This window comes from Triturus cristatus, chromosome 11 (genome assembly GCF_964204655.1).
Source record: "Triturus cristatus chromosome 11, aTriCri1.1, whole genome shotgun sequence".
Taxonomy (NCBI): Eukaryota; Metazoa; Chordata; class Amphibia; order Caudata; family Salamandridae; genus Triturus; species Triturus cristatus.
This window is the reverse complement of record NC_140594.1, coordinates 279,784,665-279,805,733: the sequence shown is the minus strand read 5'-3', so window position 1 is coordinate 279,805,733 and position 21,069 is coordinate 279,784,665. Positions and strand designations below refer to the sequence as shown.

The 21,069-nt window shown below is 43.0% G+C and overlaps 2 protein-coding genes across 2 annotated transcripts in view; one reads left to right on the top strand and one right to left on the bottom strand.

The window, feature by feature from the left end:
• Nucleotides 1-21,069, top strand: part of CCDC157 (coiled-coil domain containing 157) — a 380,789-nt gene that overhangs the window by 96,085 nt on the left and 263,635 nt on the right. The window lies entirely within an intron of this gene.
• The window catches only part of SF3A1 (splicing factor 3a subunit 1), a 144,804-nt gene that overhangs the window by 71,487 nt on the left and 52,248 nt on the right, over nucleotides 1-21,069 (bottom strand). Inside the window, exons 6-9 of the mRNA XM_085635037.1 lie at nucleotides 20,153-20,303; nucleotides 12,178-12,398; nucleotides 2,616-2,733; nucleotides 1,967-2,152 (exon numbers count right to left, since the gene is read on the bottom strand). Coding sequence (XP_085491163.1) covers nucleotides 1,967-2,152; nucleotides 2,616-2,733; nucleotides 12,178-12,398; nucleotides 20,153-20,303 — 676 coding nt within the window. The remainder of the gene's footprint in view (nucleotides 1-1,966; nucleotides 2,153-2,615; nucleotides 2,734-12,177; nucleotides 12,399-20,152; nucleotides 20,304-21,069) is intronic.

Here is a 21,069-nt window from a genome sequence, read left to right as displayed (position 1 = left end):
GTGTCATTTATTAATCATTGTGTGTAGCTCTGTAGCTATTATACTTTTAAACTTATGAGGTTGCTGCACTCAAAGCAAATATGTTTGCTTTGCTGTTCTTTTCTAGTGCTTCAGTGGTGAATCTGTGCAACTTCGAATGCTCACTTTGCTTGGTGACATAAAATCAATATTACTGAAACGAGTGCTGGTAACATACACTGCTCGGCCAAAGAAGTGTGAGGGTCTGAAGAACATAAGAACAATGGGAGTAAAGCAAGAAAGTCCCAAGAACAAACTTGTCATTGTGAAAGAATAATTTTTTTTTTTTTTAAAGATATTTAAAGCTTGCAGACTCTGACACAGATTACAATCTGCATCAAGCAGTCTTTCAGGTCAGGGCATTCTGAACAACACCTATGCAGAAAAAACTGTTCTAAATAGAGACCTCATTGATAAGCAGATTCTGCACTACGGAAGAAATTGCAATAGTCCATCAAAATAACGCTGCATGCCAAGACGAGGGAGGATTCAATAATTTTGACGGAAACAGAACTTACACATTTGTTTATGTATAGTTATCCTTAGTAGTAGAGATAATAGCAAGATTATCTTGAGAGACGTTCCACTGTTCATAAACTAGTTTTTCAGAAACCAGGCTCACCAGATTGACAATGGTAGGCAGGAGATTATAATTAAACCCTGCCCCAAACAGATATCTGGAACCTGAGGCACGTCAGGAGAAGCAGAAGTTCTGAGAACTGAAATCATCATGGTCAAAATACAGGAATCTGAATAACTATATAACCGAAGGGTCGGCTGAAGAAGAATGGAGAACACATCAAACACTCCAGCAAGCAGTTTCCAACTTGGTTGCCAGTAAAGCCATTTCCTAACAATTTGAGAAAAAGAACCCCAGGACAATAGTATGTAGAGGCCAACTTTTTTGTACATGTTATTGGCTGATGCAGATCAACGTTTTGGATAATTTTGATACTTTTGCTTAGATGAGCAATTGCATCCCTTTACAATTAAAATCCAGCATCTATTTTTTAGAGGACACTCAGCCAAAAAGACTTGCAACCCTAACTAAGTATAAACCAATAACCAGTGTCATGGTGCCAACTGCAGAGAACAGGAGAGAGTACAACTAGAGATGCAAGTCCTCTACACCGGCCAGTACAGTCAACAGGAGATAAATCACAACTTACATGAAAGCATGTTTGTGGCTGATGACTTAGTCACATTCCTTCCCACTACTCCCTTTATGGGGTGGTGATCCTGTACCATCTGAGTATCTTTCTGATGCCATTGTGAGGTAAGTATGCTTGGCTCAATTTTCCCATTCTCCGACATTCTTTGCTCAGTTTATTGGCAACTCACTTGGCGAACCAATTCTGTGTACAACGGGCAAAAGGCTACAGTGATTTGAAAGCTTTCCACCACTGCTAGAGGGATCCACTTAATTGTTTCGTTTCTTATATGAACAGCTACAAATATCCCTCATTTAGTTGATTTAGTAACTGTTTGTTGATCATTAATGATTTCCTGGCACAGCATACAATCAAAGGTACACAGAAATATTTCCAAGGTAAAAGTTGTGCCATTATTTCAAATATGTTTTTGATTTGAAGGTCTTCTTCCCGCGAGAAAAATGGGCCCCAAAAATCAAAAATCCCCGTGGGGTGCAAAAAGAAGCAAGTTAGTGACAAGGAGAGAGACTGTTCTATGCTTCAAAGTACAAGGCATTGAGAACAGACTGTAAGAGGTTGGGTGGGGGGTGGGGGGGGGGGGGGGGGGGGGGGGGAAACAGCTGGAGAATAATTCAAAATCTAATAGCGCCATGGAAAAGAGACTTTTGGACAGTTCATTATAAACAATTGTTGAGGGCATGTATGGATTTTAATTTTAAAAAAATAAAATTTTGTTTAAAGAGACAATTTTCTTTGAAAACGTCAACAAATCTAAGGGGGGGGGGGGGTCGTCTTACCTGGTGCATACACCTCATCATCACCCTGCTTCTCTCGGATGGAACGGTCACGCTGCTCAAGCCATCGTGGATCCAGCAGTCCAATACGCATGTGCTCCTGCATTTTACTGGCTGGAATCTTCTCGCCGGTTATGGGCGAGACAAGGTACTCATCTGTGGCGGGTGCCGCTGGTTGAGGTTTAGAGGCTGGAACAAAGGTACAAATGTTAGTGGAACTTATAGCGTTAGACAGGCTAGTAACAAGGGTGAGGGGATGATGCATTATGACAAAAGGCTGTTGACGGCGAAAGCCTTGTGCGTGAAAGGAATTGATACTTTTGAGATACAAGTATGGGCAAAAGCTTAGCTCCCAGGAGAGATGCAGTTCAGAGACAGAGTGGTGAAAGACTTAAAACCGGACCAAGAAGAGCAAAGCAAAATTCAAAAATTAAGGAACTATTTTTTTCTTATAGATATGTGCATGGTTACATAAGGTAGTCTGAGAACAGCATTGACCAGGAAGGAGGTGATGCTACAGGGGAATATCAAGAAGACAGGGATGGTGCACTTTGACCTTTTAACCCCAGACAGAATCCAGGGTATTGGAAGAGATAGAAGAAATAAGAAGGGATGATGCAAGGCTCAAAGAAAAAAAAGGCAGCAGACATACCTTTGGGATCATAGTCCTTCCTAATTATAACCTGGTCTGGAGTAGGAGGGAGAGGTGGCGGCATGGGGGATTCAGAAGGTAGTGGAGCTTTCTGGCCATCCTCCTCATCATCGGATCCCTTAAACAGTACAAAAGAAAAAAAGAAACATTAGGAGAGCCTGTTTTGCCACTAGACCTTGGGGACTGAAGCGCCAAGCAGAGACTGAACTCATTACAAATGAGAAGTGGTCCATGCAAGAAAAATAAGCATAGTGATTCGCTGGTTCTCTGGAGAGTTGTACATTCCCAAAATGCTTTCATTTGGTGGTGCTTCTATATCATAATATATCTGAAAATGTAAATGTGTTGACATAATCACTAATGATACATAAAATATAGAAAACAAATAAAAGCATTCATGGTTAAATGACAAATATTGTACACCAGCGTGGCTGCTGTTCAGCATGGCTAAAAGTTAGTGGCATAGAGAAGAGTGATGTGAAGTTTTAGGGTGGAATGGCGAAGAGTAGAGTGTTAGAGTGGAGAAGCACCGAGAATAGTGTATTGGAGTGGCATAGAGTGGAAAAGCATTGAGGATAGTATATTGGAGTGGCAGAGTGGAGAAGCATTGAGGATAGTGTATTGGAGTGGCAGAGTGGAGAAGCATTGAGGATAGTGTATTGGAGTGGCATAGAGTGGAGAAGCATTGAGGATAGTGTATTGGAGTGGCATAGAGTGGAGTAGAATGTATTGGTGCAGAATGTTGCAGAGTGTAGCGGCATATAAATCAGTGGGGTACAATGTAGACTCGTAGAATAAAGTGTTGTAGATCTGAGTGTTACACAATAGAGTGCAGTGGCGTAGAGTGCAATGGTGTGGAGTAGTGCAGAGTGCGGTAGTGGTGCAGAGTGGTGAAAAGTAAAATACAGTGATGTAGAGTTCAGTGGCATAGAGTGCTGTTGCACAGAGTGGAATGCTGCAGAACGCAGTGGCACAGAGTGGAGTGATGAAGAGTAGAGTGCATTGGTATAGAATGCAGTAGTGCAGAGTAGAGTGGCGTAGACTGTAGTGTTGCAGAGTAGAGTGTCAGAGTTCAGTGGTGTAGAGAGCAATGGCATTAAGTACAGTGGTGCAGAGAAGAGTGCAGTGGCGTACAGTTGGGTAGAGTAGAGTGGACTGGTGTAAAGTGCTTTGGTAGAGAGTGTTGCAGAGTAATGTGGCGTAGAGTGCAGTAGCATAGAATTCAGCGTCTTACAATCCAGCAGTGGCCTAGAGTACAGTGATGCAGAGTGCATTGGCATAGAGTACAGTGATGCGGAGTTCAGTGGCATTGAATGCAGTGTCGCGTTTAGTGCAGTGATGAGGAGTAGTATAGACAGTAATGGCACAGAGTGAAATGGTGCAGAGTGCAATGGCACAGAGCGGTATAGAGTAGAGTGAATTGGCCCAGAGTGGAGTGGTGCAGGGTGGAGTGGTGTAGATTGTAATGGTATTGAGTAAAGTGGTGTAGAGTGTAGTGGGATAGAGTAGAGTGGTGTACAGTGGATTGGCGTATTGCGCAGGTGTACAGAGTAGAGTGCACTGGCATAGAGTGCAGTGGCATAGACAACAGTCTTGTGCAGTGACGTTGAGTGTAACTGTGCAGAGTAGAGTGAGTAGGCCTAGACTGGAGTGGTATATAGTGCAGAGTGTAAGAAAGTGGCGCTGTATATACGGTTCCCAAATAGGTACAGTGTGCACAGAGTCCACAGTCCCCAGAGGTTTGGCAGAGGCTAAAGTTAGATACAACCTTACTCTCTGAAGTGGTAGCTTGATCGAGCAGTAAGGCAGTATCAGAGGACAGTGTAAAGCATTTGTTGTACACAGTCAGCAAATGGTCTCACAAACTTAAGAACTGAACTCTAGGCCAATGGTTTGTATATAAAAATATATGCTTGTTTTATTTTAGAACCAACAATAGGTATTAAAATATACTTTCTCAGAATGAGATGCTTTAGATAAATACTTTCAATAGGCAATAGACTTTTGAATGCAATAGTTAGTTGTTGCAATAGGCAACACAATTTCAAACACAATTATACATTGAGCTCAATGGGAATTTCTAGTTAAATGCAATAGATTACTTTTTTGATTATTTTTCTTACCACAGGACTGGATCCTAGATTCAGTCCTGGGATATCTCCTGTAAATAGCTGAGTAAAAACGTTTTGGTTACAGCTGTGATTTTTAAGGAATATTATTGTATTTTAAAAGTTGACACTTTTAAACTTTTTCACATAGAATCACCAATGTTATCCTATGGGAGGAAATTCACTTAGCAGGTAAGTGGGGTTATTGTTACTTTTTCTAACTCCGTGTTGGATCCTGGATCCAGCACTGGGGCATCTCCTGTAAACAGTTGAAAGAATGTGTTTTTGTTATACAGGAGATTTTAACGAATATTTGTAAGTTTGCAAAATCGACACTTAGAAGAATTTCTGGTGAAAACCAGGCAATGTTATCCTATGGAGGAAAATCAAGTCATAGGTAAGTACGGTTTTAATTACTTTTCAGGGTCAGTGCTGTGCACCAAGATCCAGTACTGGGGTCTCTCCTGAGAACAGGTGAGTAAATTCGTTTTCGTAATTCAGCTGATTTTAGATGAATATAAAACTTGACACTTAGAAGAATTTCCAAGTGAAACCAGTCAATGTTAACCTATGGAAGAAAAGTGAGTTATCAGCTTTTGGGTAAGTACTCGATTGGCAGAGTTAAGGTTCTGGGCATAGACTCAGGGGTCTCCCAGGATCAGGTAAGTACAGTTGTTACACCCTCAGCGGCTTTGGGGCAGCCGGGTGCAGAGTGAGTTAGGCCCAATGTTATCCTATGAGAGGCTGGGGTCCTTTGGTTGGTGGCTGCTGGCTAGCAGGCCACGCGGCTGTGGGAGCTGGACTCCTGGTCACTTGCTCAGAGCAAATGGGGAAGTAGATTAGAGTAGAGGTCGCACTGCCAGGGGCACTCGGGCGGCTGGGTGCAGGGTGCTTTTGAGCCGTCGGGCGCTCAATGTATTTCAATTGAGAAGCTCAAGAACGAATAAAGGCTGCAAGCTCGGGGACGAAGATTCTTCAGGTGCGACCACCACTTCGAGAGGTAAGTTGGGTAGTTGGAGGATAGGTAGGCACCCAAGAGTTGGGTACAGGGGGCTGCTGGGTGCAGGGGTGCCTTTTGGTGTCGGGAAATCTTACCCTCTGCTGGTCGCGGTTCTGAGGCTGCAGGCATCGTCAGGAGTGTCGAGGTGGGTCCTTGGGTGCTGGATTCGGGGTCACAGTCGCCGGGGGGACGTCCTCGTGGTCTTTGTCCACTCCTGCATAGGTCAGGCTTGGCGGGTGCAGAGTGTGCAGGGTTCAAGGTTCCTGGCTGATGCCAGGGGTCAGTTACTTGCTTTGAGCAGTACCACTGCTCGTGGGAGTCCCAGGTAGTCAGAGTCACAAAGCAGTCAGGTCCTCCTGGGTTTTTGAGGTTGCTGGTTGCTGAAAACTGGAGATGCCGAGGTTTAGCAGGAGCAGGTTCGAGGGTCGACAGGCCGGAAGGGCTGGGGCCAAATCAGTTGGTGTCTTCCTCTTGTTAGCAGCTGCACGGCAGGTCTTCTTGTTCCTTGTTGTTCTTTCTTGTTTCGGAATCTGGATCTGAGGAAGGAAGGTTCAGGGTGCCCCTAAATACTAAATTTAGGGGCGTTACAGTTAGGTAAAAGGACAGGGACCAATGGGTCCCTTCCCTGGGGTGGGTACACCCCCTATCCTGCCACTCTCCTGTGGAGGGGGGCAGTAGCCTAGTCCTGATTGGGTAGGGCTCCCCATCTTCAAGATGGCGAGAGCCCGGAGAAGTGCTTCACCTCGCCTCCCCCACCTAAGGGATGGGGTTGGCAGAGGCTGGCACACCCCCTTTCCTCACTTAGCTTTTCCAGCAGATCTTCCCACCAGAGAGGGGGTCAGTTGCTGATTACAGCAATGGCCTGGAGAAGCTCACAAAGGTGGCATGCCTTTGAAGCTTCCCCTGCCCATCCTGGGGGAGGAGACCTAGCACCTCACCCAGGATGTGCATTGTTGCAGGCTCAGGAGAGCGGGGGCTCTCCACCCAGGGGTCCAGCAACATGTCTGCTGTGTGGCAGTCTAGGCAGCACCTCAGACAAGATGTGGATTGTAGGTTAGGTTCAGGGGGCATCTTCAAGATGCCCTCTGTCGTGCATTGTACATTAAATCCCACACTGGCATCAGTGCGGGTTTAATGTGCTGAGAAGTTTGATGTCAAACTTCTCAGTCTTCAGTGTTGCCATCATGGTGCTGTGGAGTTCGTGTTGACAACCTCCCAGCACCATATACTCTTAATGGTAACACTGCACTTACAGTGCCCAGGAATGGACCTGGGTACTGTAGGGGCACAGGGCTCATGCACCTGTACCCACACCACTGGGATAAGGCACCCAGCTAGAGGGGTGGCTGATGTATGCCAGGACAGTGTGTGTTGTGGGCATGGCATACAGGCATGTGTGCCATGTCGACTGTTTTGTTCTGCACCCAGACACTCAGCCTGCAAGGGTAGTGTGTGTCAGGGTACCGGGCCTCTAAGGGAGGCACAATAGGTGCTGCAGCCCTTAGGGGCCTTCTCTGGTCACAAGGCCCTGGGTACCTAGTGTACCATTTGCCAGGGGCTGACATGTGGCCAGAGATGCCAATTGGGTTTAGGCTTCAACACAGTTTTAGGGAAGGAACATAGGTCCTGGGTACCTGATTGGCAGGAGCCCAGGGCACACTCAGTCAAAGTACATCAGCAATTCAGCAAAAAGTGGGGGCATACCTTGCAAGAAAGATGGCACTTTCTCACACAGGGGCAAAGAGAGGGGTGGTGTAGAGTGCAGACGGGTGGTGTAGAGTGCAGAGGTGTGCCAAGTGGAGTGATGCAGAGTAATGTGAAGTGATGTTGAGTGGAAGATGCATGGTATGATAGCACACTGCCATTACAGTTAACACATTTTCAACTGAAATGACCATTACGTTTGCACATACAGATTTACTGATCAATCTATACAGCACACAAATGATAATGTGTGGAAATGGCAAGTATTGATTTTTTTAAATCATATTAAAAGTAGTTGTTTCCAATTAACAAAAAAAGTGCTTCATTTGTGCGTTTCCAATTCTTACATATTCTCCAAGACTTGCACAGTTCATTTAAAAGTTGTTGTGTGCTAGAAAAAAACCCTTTCCTACCTTGAGGATCCAGCAAGTTCGTCACATAAATCCTCTCACTTTGAAGTTGGAGAAAGAAAAGTTAACACCAAGCTCCACTGGAAAACAGAGCCTGACATTTGACCTCTGTCTTTAAATGCACAGCAATTGTAACAAGATAAGAACAAGATTTACAGGCCTGTTTACAGAAAGAAGCACTCTTGTAAGAATACAAGGAGAGGTATTGTGAAAAGGCTTTGTCCTTGGGAGGGATGAATTAACGCTGAACAGCCTAAAACAAATAAAGCCAGTAAACAAAAAGTAAGAAAATGTAAGTTACAAATCACAAAGCCAATGGCAAGCAACAGGCAGAATGCATTCCCAGGGAAGCTTTCTGAATGTCCACAAGAGGTCTTCAACAAACCAGACGGCTGCGCTGTCTGGTAGGCTTCAACCTACAAATCAATTCAATAAGGTAGGTTTTATGAGCCATGAACATGAATCAAGAACATAAGATCTTACATTTTAGGTAAGAGAAAAAGAGTTGAACTCAATAAGCAGGACGAAGGAAAGGACAGAAGATGGATACAGTTAGAATGTTACCAAACGGTTTTTTAACAATTCCTGTGCCACTTCAGGGATGTGGAATTCCTATAGCCCGACGCCCAGGACATATTGTTTGGGGTCAAGGGCAACAGGTTTTCATGTGTATTTTGTCCTTGGGACAAGTAGGCCCAACCCCCTGTGGCCAAAAACCTTTGGCTGCCAGTTTGCAGTGTCACATTATGGATCAGTGAAGGACACGGTCTGCAGTTAAGGTAATATTTTTGTCCATATGTTAATGCTGCTCTAACTTGTATTCATGGTTCATTAATTGAAAGCCTTTATTATTAGAGTGAGCGCTCTAAGTAAATGTTGTAAGCTGTGACTGCACTACTGACAGTGGTTCCAGTATAAGAATGTATACACACATTTTCAAAGTTTAGCAATATGAGGCTATGTATAATGCTCCCAGAATGCTCTCTGATTGTGTGCAAATATTTGCAGAAGCTTGAAAGCAAGATCGACGATTCTTTGCTTTCAAAATAAAATTTTCATAAAAAACATGAAAGCAGAAAAAAAACATTTAGCTAAACTAATGTAAAATTTCAGGTACCATTTCATGGCAGCATCATTTAGTATGTGTTGATGCATGCTAGTATTTCCCAAAAATATTCATAATGGAAAATCAGTGTAACCAGTTTCAATAAGATTATATGAGAAAAAAATAAACAAGCATTGGCAACAGCCAGAAGGTCTGAAATTGGTGGTCAGCTTTTTAGTGTTGTCAATGTGTGAATTGTTTTGGCATGGTTTTTGTAAAACCTTATTGGTGTGGTAGCTGCTGGGCCCTCACCATTAAAACAAACATTGAGAAAAGCAAAAAATATTTTGATCTCAAAAAGCACACACTGCCACAGTATTTACAGGCACCGAACAAAACTTTGTGTACCGATATGCTCCTTATGAAAGAGCAGAATGCTGTCACTCACAGTGAAGCCAGCCGATAGAGAGAGAGAGACAACATTTTAATTAACGCAAAAGGTCCTGGTCAATGCCAGAGCAAAAGAGGGGCCCAATTATGAAAGAGTCTCAAAAGTGCACCCATGGTATATGTCCTTGCATTAAGTGCAGCTATACAGCTTTCGTGAATTCCGAAGAATTTACAGAAGTAGGACAAGAAATAGTTCTCCTAGAAAATATTTGTGAATTAAATTTTAGCATGAGCAAATTTGCATGTGTAGATTAGCTCATGCGAAAATCTGAGTGTTTGCAAGTGTTTCCCTCCAACCACTTTTTTCCCAACTATAGAAGAAGGTTAACATCTGCCATCGTCAGAAGTAAAATTCCAACATTTCTCAGTATGGGAAAATATTAGAGAAGAGTTGTTGAAAACCATTAAAACATGCAAGTTAGTAGGTTTGCACAGACTCAAACGGACGTTCTAACCCTGAAATCATTTCTTACCTTTCCACTACCATCTGCCCCAGTATGTAGATCTGCGGCAACGTGGTAAAATAAGGGGATTGCAAGTATTCAAACACTAGTATGGTTTGAGCCCCGGCATAATCAGAGAGGCTACTTCAGAGCTCTTATATAATGAGATTGCTGCCATATTTTGTGGCCGCACTATAAGGCACCAAAGGGACTAGTCGATTTTGTTACAGGACAAGTAGATTTATGAAGCAACCTGCCCCATGGACAAGTAGATATTTTATTAAATTCCACACCCCTGCACTTCCAAGTTGTTGTCAAAACATGCACTACCTTTACCCCGTTTGCGCAATACAACATAGAACTGGGACCATTTGGTTTTCTCAAAAACAAAAATACACACTTCATAAGTAGACCGCAAAAGAATTCAGTCTGAATACAGAGGGAGATGCTGGGACAACCTGCGGTATGTGAATACCAAAAACTGATATGTCAGGAGTACTTAAAAACCTTGGAGTGAGCAGAGTTTAGGAATTCTGAGTAGCAGGGGTTATAGCAACAGTTAGATTTGTAGAGGTATGCAGGAGGTAGTGATGGTGGTTCACAGAGAAATGGATTTAAGAGCATGCATGTGCAAAATGGCAAAGGGCAGTAAGTCACGCTTCAAGACAGTCAAGTTCTAAGTGACATGGTAGAACAGATTTTAATAGTCTCACTGCTCACATCCACAGTTGAGCTCATGGTAAGTGGGTATACTATGTGACACATTAAAGTTGGCTCTAGAAGTTTAAGTAAGAATGCATTACCCAGTTAATTCTGTAGGTTTAAGCCTCAAGTTTTCGATTAACATGTGTAGACTAACCTCTTGATTTACCTTTTCCTAGATACTTTCAGCTTGGGTCTCCGATAGAGGACAGTAAGCTCTGTGGCATCTAGATAGAGCAGTTCCAAACTAAGCAACACCCATAGATTGCTATGCTAGTAAGATGCCACCACCATCTCTGTGGTCTTACTATAGCTGTTCTTGGAAAGAGGATGGAAGCGTGCTGTGCGTGTGTCTTTTTATGTTGGTTAGAACAGTGGGAGGAGCTTAGTATAGTTGTACCAAATTCTCCGCTTTGGGGTACTATGTGTAAACAGATAGCAGTGCAGGTTCTGGGCAGAGGGTGTGTAGTCTTAGCATAGCTTATCACAGCTACACTGGGGGCATAGAGTTCTCCTGTAGTAAGAGACCGCATGAGGTACAGCAGCTCCTAGTTACACAACGGTCACAGAGTTAACTCTGTTTAAGGTATCCCTATGTGAGCTTGTGCCATGTACAATGACAGGCCATTGAGGACAATAAAGAAAACAAAAGGAAATGTCTTCTAGTGGTAATGCAGACTGCCAGTGTCAGATCTACAGAACTTCCAATAACATACATGACAGGGATATGGAAAAAGGCAGCCTGTATATCTACCTAGCATAATCAATCTCCTTTATTAATTGGTTTGTCTACTGTCACTATCTTGACATTTTCAAACCTATGGACAGATTAACCCCACAAACATTTAGGATGCCTACAGGGAAAAACCAAGAAGATCTAGGCTTCCTGGGTTCTTAGGTACAAGCTCCATGGTAAAAGATCTTCATGGTAAACTGTATCTGTGAAATCAAACTGGAGTAGCCATGAATCGCAATGGTTAGCAATCAGGACTACTGTAGAGTTAGAAGAGTTCAGATCAGTATATGATGTACATTCTGCAGTTGATCATAAAAAAGCATGCTGCATGGGTGAGAGAAAGTCACAAAACTCTTCTTTTGCCAGGACATTGGTTATGTTACTTACTAACCATATAAACCTGAAAAATCTTAGCAAAGAATGGAAAGAACCAGCAGCAGGAGCATGGAGAGTGAACCAAACATTCTGGCTGTTGCAAATCCCATCTTACTAAGACCATTTACCTGCATTATCTTGTTTCTGGATAAGCACACTCAAAATAAGATGAGAATTGAACCTTGAAAACCTTCAATCAAGCAAGAGAATGCGACATGCACCCCATTGCTCTGGCAGCCATGTATTGCCTATTGATGCTGTGAGGTCATGGAGAAGCCCTCTCCAGGCAAGAAGATAAACCCCTTTCCAACAAGAAAAAACATGTGCATAAATAAGGACTACACTCAAGTGTGGTGGGGTTGTGAGAGGAGACTAATCAGTTAAGTTGCCAGAAACAGTTAAGAGCACGACAAAAGGAGATAAGTAATTTCTCCCTGAAGTTTCCATCAGTGTCTCAGAGATGTAACATTTTCAACATATGCCGTTGTGCGCCACTTCGAGTGGCCTACTTTGTTAGTTGCCAGCACAATGTTTGATTTTTAAAGTTGGATGCTTTTGGAGCCACTGGCAGAGGCTCACTTTGACCTACCTCATCCATGTCTTGCACTTGTGTATCCTGGTCAAGCTGAGATGTTGACTCTGTGGCTGCTGTTGTTGCAGCTGCTGCTGCTTTCTCCTCCTTTGGTTCATCTTCATCATCTGACTCCACCTCCATTTCCACATCCTCGCTCTCTCCAAACTTCTCATAGCGCTCCTGGATTAGAATGCGAGCCCCCAGCTCTTCTGGGGTAGTTGGAGGAGGGAAGTTTCCTGCAAAAAAGCGGGCACACTTGTAGATACTTATACATTTTATTAAGAGGGAAAGCATCTAAAACTAAATGTTCACACTGGGGCACTATTTAAATTTTACAGACATAAGGACAGAGTAACCATGCTACCAATGGTTATACTATGAAACGATCTACTATGGTCCACATGCATAATGGAAAATGTCATGACATTAATTTGCATTTTGCGTTATGCCTTCCATGGGTCTCCTATAAGCGCTGAGGCATGGAAAAGAGAAGTATGAGAGAGGAAATGAGAGGACATGTTAAAGGGAATAAGGGAGGAGCCTTGTTCTTAGAATGTCTTCACCACATCACTAGTATTCCACTGGCATACGCAATAGTGGGATTTATGCACAGCTGGCATAAGGTGTCTACTTGGCATGGGGGAAATGGAGTGGTAGGTGAGCAGGAAAAGAAATGGGGCTGGAAATGCCTAGGAGGCAAAGGAAGAAGGGAGGAAGTAGAATTCAGGGCTAGGAGTAGAATTCTGGGCTGGAGAAATAGAAGTGCTTTTATAAAATGTGTACGATTTTAGGGCAGATAAAGCCATCTCCTTCTACCTCAAGGTCTACAGTCTGACATCTCATGCAGCCATTCTCCAACACGAGTTGCTGACTAACGGATGAAAACTCATCTGTTACTGAGTTGTGAGATCCTTTGTGAATGACACAAAAGATCCCAACAATAACATTAAAGTCAATTTTTGTTTCCCTTTGATGTTTGAACAGGGCTTGCAATTTGAAACTAAAAAGGACATTAAAAGCAGTAGCCTACTTTTAGAGGTCAGAACCATTTCCTTTTTGGGAATTAGATTTTTGTGAGATTCACACACACAGGAAAAAACTGTCAATATGTAAGGAATCCACAGTGAAACAAGCACTGAGGAATGAAGTGTCAATGATTTGGAGGACAAACTGCTCAATCACAAGATTAGTTCAAATCAGCACCAAGAAAATGTAACAAAAGGATTGCTGGAGAAGCATTTTAGAGTGAACGCTAGGTCAACCAAGAAGGAATGGTTAGTGAGAAGGCAACACATTTTGATACAGAGTCGATCAACAAGGTAATAACTTGAAAAAAAATCCATAATGTGCATGAGTTATCTTGTTACACCGAAGTCTTAGATTTAGGTTCTGTTTAGATAAGGTTCTTTTAGGTTCAGAATGTAACATTTTGGAAGTAGGATGCAATATAGGTGGACAAATTTAAAGTAATTCAAGTATTGCCTGGTCAATAAAGGAGGACAAAATTTGAACTGAAATTGTGATTTTGTGGATTATCTTGGGGACTGGAGGAAGTGAAGAAAAGACAAGAGGGAACCTTTCCAACTAAGGGTATGTGGAGGTACAGATCTTGCACTGTTAACACTATTGTCAAATGTCCATGTGAGGGGTTTTCCCTATGCAAGCCTTAAAAATGGTTAAGAAATTCCTGGTGAATCTCCAATTGTTGGTGGGAATTTTGAAACCTTCCATTGACTGAAGTCTTAAATACTATAGTCTTCTAGACATTCCAGCAGAGATTGCATCATGAGCGAGCACACAGAACAGGAGAAACACAGGAATATCAGCCTCAGCAAGCCCTAAAATGGTCATGCATCACCGCAGACAGATAGTTATCAGCGGAACAGTATCACTTTGGCCACTGACACATGCATTTTGTTTTGACGACGTAGTCAATGTATTAGCGCTCATTAATATTTCTGATATATACTGAGCCTTGTTTAGTACCTTGAGAGAGACAAAAACCATATTGCACAGGTTGAGAAGCCTGACTATTGAAGCAGAAACTACCAGCAATAGGTTAATATTTTGAGAAAGGTTGTGTAGTTGGGAGAAAAGCTCAGAATGATTGCTTTCAAAGACACCAACAGATACGTTCTTGAATAACCATGGACTCGTCAGACCAAACAGAAGAATCCTCATGAAGCGATATGGCTAATCCGTAATGATAAACACAAAGTATTGGCTGCAGATTTTCACTTATTAGGATGCAAAATGATACACCTTGAAGGGAAATACAGTAATTTCTGTGTTAGGATGTGATATTTTGATTTCAGCAGTGCGACAAAAATCGTAATTTTTATTCCTGTTAAACAGCTCCATGTGTCAGACGAGAAAGTTACCTTGAACAAATTTCGTAGGAACATGGATCCTTTTGAACCAAGAAGAATGAACCTGGTAAGATCAGAGCAAGTTGCTATGTCTTGAGAGGACTAGTTTGGCTCCAAATAAAACACACAATCAAAAAAAGATAGGCCCTAGGAGCAGGTTAGAGGTTATGGGGCGGGGGGAGTGGGGCAGGCTGGACCTGGGGCAGTTTCTTTTGTTTGCCACGCTGCAGGGAGTGTCAAGGAAACAGTGGAGGTTGGATGGGAACTCTGTATAGCCGGCTGGCCCATTGGAACTGGTGTTAACATTGACAGGTTCCGGATGGGCTATTACACATATATACAAGGCGTTACAGGAGGAGGGCACGACAAGGGGTTCCGGACACTTAAGAGAAATGGGCTATGTAATTACAGGACTCAACATGGTGAAGATATTTAGGCTCAGTTAGAACTGCCACACGAAATGCACGATTTAGAATTACGAAATTCAATTATATTCATCACACCTTCCTTTCCCCAGACAGAATAGAAATGTTTTCCCTGGTACAGGGTCGATGTGTCCTAGATGCAGACAGGTTAATGCTGACTTCCTCCACATGGTCTGGGGATGTCCACCGATCGTGGTCTTTTGGCGAGTAGTAATCTTGTGTGTTAGATGTCACTACGTCTATTCTGCCATAAGACTCAGCATTCTGCCTTTTACACTCGGTATGGTGACAAAACACACTAAACAGTTGAGGGGCTTCCAGATGTTACTTGAATCCAAAAAGGAACCTGGAGCTTTTGATGAGGTCCTGCACAATGCTCCAAAGGAATATGAAAAGCGACAGAACGTGCAGTTCCTAACAAGGGGGGAGAAGGCAGCAGGTCTCTTATTGAATGCCCTCACACACCCAGCAAGGTGTAATGCTTCATCATTGGGCTGTGCTCATCGGGCCGGCGCTACAATACCAAACAGGCTCCCGCGAAGGGGCTCTTTGCCGGAGATATTTTAAGAGACAGACGTTAGGTGCGTGAGAGTGAGTGGTCGGTGTAGTGAATGAGTGTGAGTGGTGGTTTAAAATAGGTATAGCACTGCCCTGAGGGAATAAATTTTATTCACGGGGTGTGCTACCCTTATTAAAATTTGTGAGCCCTGTATGGAGTAACAATGATCCACAGGGTATAGTATATGTGCGTGGTCGACATGTTTCTTGCCTGCTGCCCTTAGCGGGTCACTCGCCAATTCTTCAGGACCAATGTCTACAGGAGTGAGTGCTCAAGAACTCTAACACTACTACAAAGCCGGTGCGCGAAACTGTCAATATCACCAGTGTTGTCAATAGAAGGTCCTGGGGCGGGGGGGGGGGGGGGGGGATCTCGACACACCTGGATTGTAGAGACCTGCAAAAGAGTAGAATCACAACTTTCATGTAATATTTCATCTCGCATGAGTTTGGGGACAGTTGTATCCTCCAATAGTGCAGTGGTATTCATGCGGGGTCAATAGTTACCCTAGGCGAAGGTAACCGTGGGCATACTAGTGGTGGGTGAGGATTAAAACCAGGGAAAACTCAGTGAACGGGACATCGCGTGTGACAAAGACCCAATCTCTACAGCATGGTTTGCTGTATAGTCACGCGATTAAGTGCTAAAAACATGCACAATCGTTTGAGCGCCCTGTGAACGCGCTCGGTGGTTAAATGATGTTGCGATAACAACACAGGTAACGATCTTTAACGCACTGCAGTGTATAACCCCTACAACATGGTATGTATGACCTGTGCTGGTAATTCCAGACAAGCAAAATGGCAAATTACCCCCACAGGTTGGGTCGTAGGTAGACGGGGTTGCCTCGTGAGCACTGCGTTGCTCACTCTGAAAAACAAACAAAGACCCATAATCACAAGTTCAGCGGGAAGCCGCTAACATACAGTCTTACCGGTAGTGGAGTTCGTAGACTGTTGGGGTACGTGGCACTCACATGGAGGGGGGTGCACAACTAGCAATGCTCCTACCCTAGCTCAGGCTCCCGTAGCGAACTATGCCACTGGGAGAGTTAAGTAAAGTTAAAATACGTGACGATGAGAAGACTAGACCAATACGGCGGGCGGGCATCTTGGGAGTGAAATTGGTAACTGGGAAAGTCTCAATTGCAACTTTATTGACAAGAGGTGTGAATCGAGGACAATATCCATGGGACATGTGGTTATTAGTTAACCCTGATCAAATGCGTTTGTCAGCATATTGTTACAGAACTACCTCCTAAAGTAGTCAATGGTCACAATTTTAAAGGTTTACAATTGCAGCCCATTAATGAAGTGTGATGTGTGATTAAAAAAGGAGATAGCCTGTAGGTAATGTCCATCGGGCTCTGCGTGTCTGTACATATTTTTATGAAGATACTCCACCATAGTAGCCATAAGTCCATATTAATCGAAGGCTTAGTTGACATACAGTCTACAAGAGGGCTGGAACATAGATGTTCTAATTCAGAAAAGGGGAAGCCACAAATACAATGTCCATGTTGGGCGGTGATGCATGCACATATGCTACACCATAGCTTGTTAGTACGTGTATTTAAGCAAAGGGCAGTACTTAACGAAAGTGATGGATATGAAGGGTTATGTGTTGTTCAAAACCACCCATGGGATGTCATCATTGAGGCCGTTTGTGTTGCTCGAAATTTTTAAAAATCAATTTTTGCTCCCTTCTAAAAAGAGCTTCTATACTGATCACAGGGTGTGATTCAAGGATGGTCCAATTGATGTCGTTGGCAGTTTGATTGGCTTCTGAGTACACATCTTTGTGTTGTTTCTCCTACACCTGATGTTACTTCGGTGTTCAGAGATTCTGATCTTTACGGGGCGCGTCGTCATGCCCACATACATGAGTTTGCATGGACAAGTAATTAGATAAACACAATTGCGAGTGTTACAATTGGTGTGTGTCTTTTGTACCCAGGAGAAGTTATCTGTCAAGGTGATCAATTTGCTGGCTTTTGTCAGGGGGCACACTATACACTGTCCACATGGGTAGTGACCGGTGGTAAGTTCCAAAGTTGGTTAGTAATAGGGGGTTCTCTCTTGGGTCTGGTTCTGATTAGAAGGCTTTTTTTTTAAGTTTTTCGTTCTCTTGAAGGCGAATCTAGGTGGTTGTACTGGGCAGTCGCCTATGTGAAGGAGCTTACAATGTTTGTTTATGATCTTCTTGATCACATTTGATTCAGGGGTATAGGTGGTAACACATGTTATTTGATTGGTGTTAGTTTTTTTATTGGTCTGTAGAAGTATCTTCCAGTTTGTATTGTGTGCTCTTTTGTATGCAGTTTTTATATTCCTGATAGGGTATTCTAGTCTTGTCAGATGGGTTGCGAGTTCAGCGGCCTGTGTGTTGAAGTCCTCCAGTTTGCTGCAGTTACGTCTGAGTCTCAAATATTGTCCATAGGGTAGATTGTAACGTAATGCTTTTGGATAGAAGCTACTGAAAAGTAGCAGACTACGGCTATCGGAAGGCTTTTTGTAGGTTTTGGTAACCAACCATGTGGTGGTCTGGCTGATCAGAAGATCCAGAAGAGGTATTTGTTTTTCTGGCATGTTCGCAGTAAAGTGTGGGAAAGGGTTAAGGCTGTTGACCCATGTCATGAACAAGGGTATGGTATTTAGGTCTTCTTTCCAGAAGATCAAAACGGCATCAATGTAGTGACGCCAAAGGACAACACGGTCTTTGTAAATGTTGGCGTCAGCCAGAATGTATTTGGCTTCAAAGTTTGACATGTAGAGACATGCCAAACTGGGGGCGAAGGTACTCCTCATCGAAGTTCCTTGTGTTTGGTGGTAGATATGGTCTTCAAATTGAAAATAGTTTTCGGTAAGGGTGATGTGCGCACATTCCATGACAAACGAAATAGGGGTTGGAGAGTCCCATTCGCAGGAGCGGAGTGTTTCCTCTACTACCACTAGTGTGGCCAGTTGGGGAATATTGGTGTAATGACAGAATACCTGTGTGCAAATATAGCCCCTAATGGTCTGATTGTGTCTAACATGCCTAGAATCTTCCTGGAGGACAAACAATCCAAGGAAGAATGGTCCCTAGTTGCCTGGAAGTGCACTAGGGACTGGCTAATCTTAATAATTAAGACAGCCTTCCGCGGAGATCATCTCTTTAAGCCGCATGAGTGAGAGAGGGTCTTTGAACCTAGAGTAGTGTATCAAGTGAAACATTTGTGCATCAAAACAATCTAAGGAGTATCAGCACATTTTTTAATCTATGTTCTCCTTGGTAGGGTTAAAAACAAATGCAAAAATTGTAACTGGGGTATAATGAGCAGACACAATTCTGACGTGAGATTTTTTTTAAACGTTGACCTGTTTCATGCGTATGTGGTCCAGGAGGGAGGGATCCCTGGCGTTTCTTCAGGACTAAATAAAATGAATGAGTAATCCCTAACTTACACCTGGGCAGATAGTGTATATTTGTTAAAAAAGGAAGAACCTGAAAAATCGCAAGTGATATTAAAGGCAAACTGTACCTGCATATGAAGTCCATGAATGAGGTAATGGTATCTAACCCTGTAGGTATTTTGTTCCTTACAGACACAAAAAAAAAAAAACTTTCGGCTGCACCTGCAGGCTTCTGGAAAAACGATTTAAGGACTATCAAATAATTAGGGTGAAGTGTTATTGTAATCTTAACAGTGGATTTGTGTGTAGTGTTACCTCGTTTCTAAAGACCTTCCTGGATGTTCTTTATACATTTTAATACAGTAACTGAGAAGTCCTGGGGACCATCTCCAAACTCCTTTAGGAGACAACACAAAAAGCAGAAAGATGATGGTCCATAAGGAAATATTGTGTCTATAGACCAAATTAAGCCTCCCTAAACAGTCACCACGGAGTAGAGAAAAATATACAACTAACAAGTAGTTACTGAACCAAAACTGGAACTAGCAAAATTATCCCCACTACCAAAGCCCATGGCCTGCCCAAAACCAAGTGTTGTGCAATAAGAAAATGCACACAAGAAAAAGCCTGTCCTCCTGTCTGGATCAGACTAGAAAAGTAGATATCAAATGATGCGTTTGGTTGTTAATTCCAAAGAGCTGGACCTATCCAACAACAACTTCCTTCAACAACTGTTCAAGTGAGTAGCTATTATACCAGATATACATTACACCTCCTTTACTTTCTGTTCATCACAGCACTTTCAAAAATCCTCACTACTCGCGATACAATACCACTTCTCTGCCATCAAAACCTTATGCTGGCTTTCTCTCCTCTTAGCTTCTGGAGTGGTGTAGAGCGGTCCTCCTGTTCTCCCTTATTTGTTTGACCTTATTGTTTTTGTATGAGGTAAAAAGATAATTTGCAGACAAAATGAATTTGTTGGTCATAGGTGGTCTCTGGGGTCTGTAATGTTGGCTGAGCTGTAGGATATGTTTTGGGTGGCAGACCATAAGCACCTGGTCAGGTGTTACAGTGACCGTAATTTAGTAAAGCAGAACAATGCAGGACCAGGAAGGGTCTTATAAAGAGAGAGTAGAGTGTAGAACTCAAAAACTTGGTGGGCTCTCTGCACCCCTCTTTCTGAAGTACATTATTGACCCATATAGTTGTAAATGTCTACATTATATGTGGTTTTCTCACCTTGTTCATTAGGTTGATAATCTACAGTCTCTACCACAACAAAGTCATGCCAATCAATCTGTGCATAGGAGACTCGTTCCTTCTCCTTCTCCTCCTCCTCTTTTTTCCGTTCTCTCTCCTGAAACTTGGCCCACTCGACCCGATAACGTACCTAAGATAAAATGATAGACAAGATTAAGTGGGCATCTCAAGTGATCTCTCTCAAGAGAGACCCAAGGAGATAGAAAGAAATAATGCAGAGAATGTTCATTGCCTCTCCCAAAACACAACGGATACTGCACGCAAAGCCAGCCAACCACCGGATAGTGAGTGACAGGAGAGACAAAGCCAACAGATTCAACAAACATGCAAGCTTCAAATGTAAAGCACACTGCCAATGGCAACGACACCATTGCAATCCACATCTCTAAATTTCTGCAGTGATGTGATATTCATATCTCGTTGTACAGAATGCGTGATGGGGGAGGGGCAGTAAGCAAATTATTCACCAGGAAGTGTCTTAGACATGTTTTATAAAAAAAAAAAAAAAAAAAAAAAAAAAAAAAAGAGAATAGCTCGGGCCTGTTTGTCCAGCCAACGTTCTGCCTGTCCACCCCTGAAATCCAAACAGTCTGTCTGCCCCACTGAGAGGGTGTTGGGACAGAACACATAGGTACACACACACACACACACACATGTATATATCTCCCAGAGTGATCACTTTATTGAACTGTATGTATGGAATGTTAGGAATATCTATCTATCTATCCATCCACACCAGTCCCCACTACACAAATGGGGCCGACACATGCTCGGAGGCTCAAGCAGAAATGTAATGCTCTTCAGGCTTACGTCACAAGTCCTGCAAAATACGGTGAAACGCTGGACAGACGCGTTTCAGCCTGACGGCTTTCCTCAGTGCTCGCTTCACATATGAT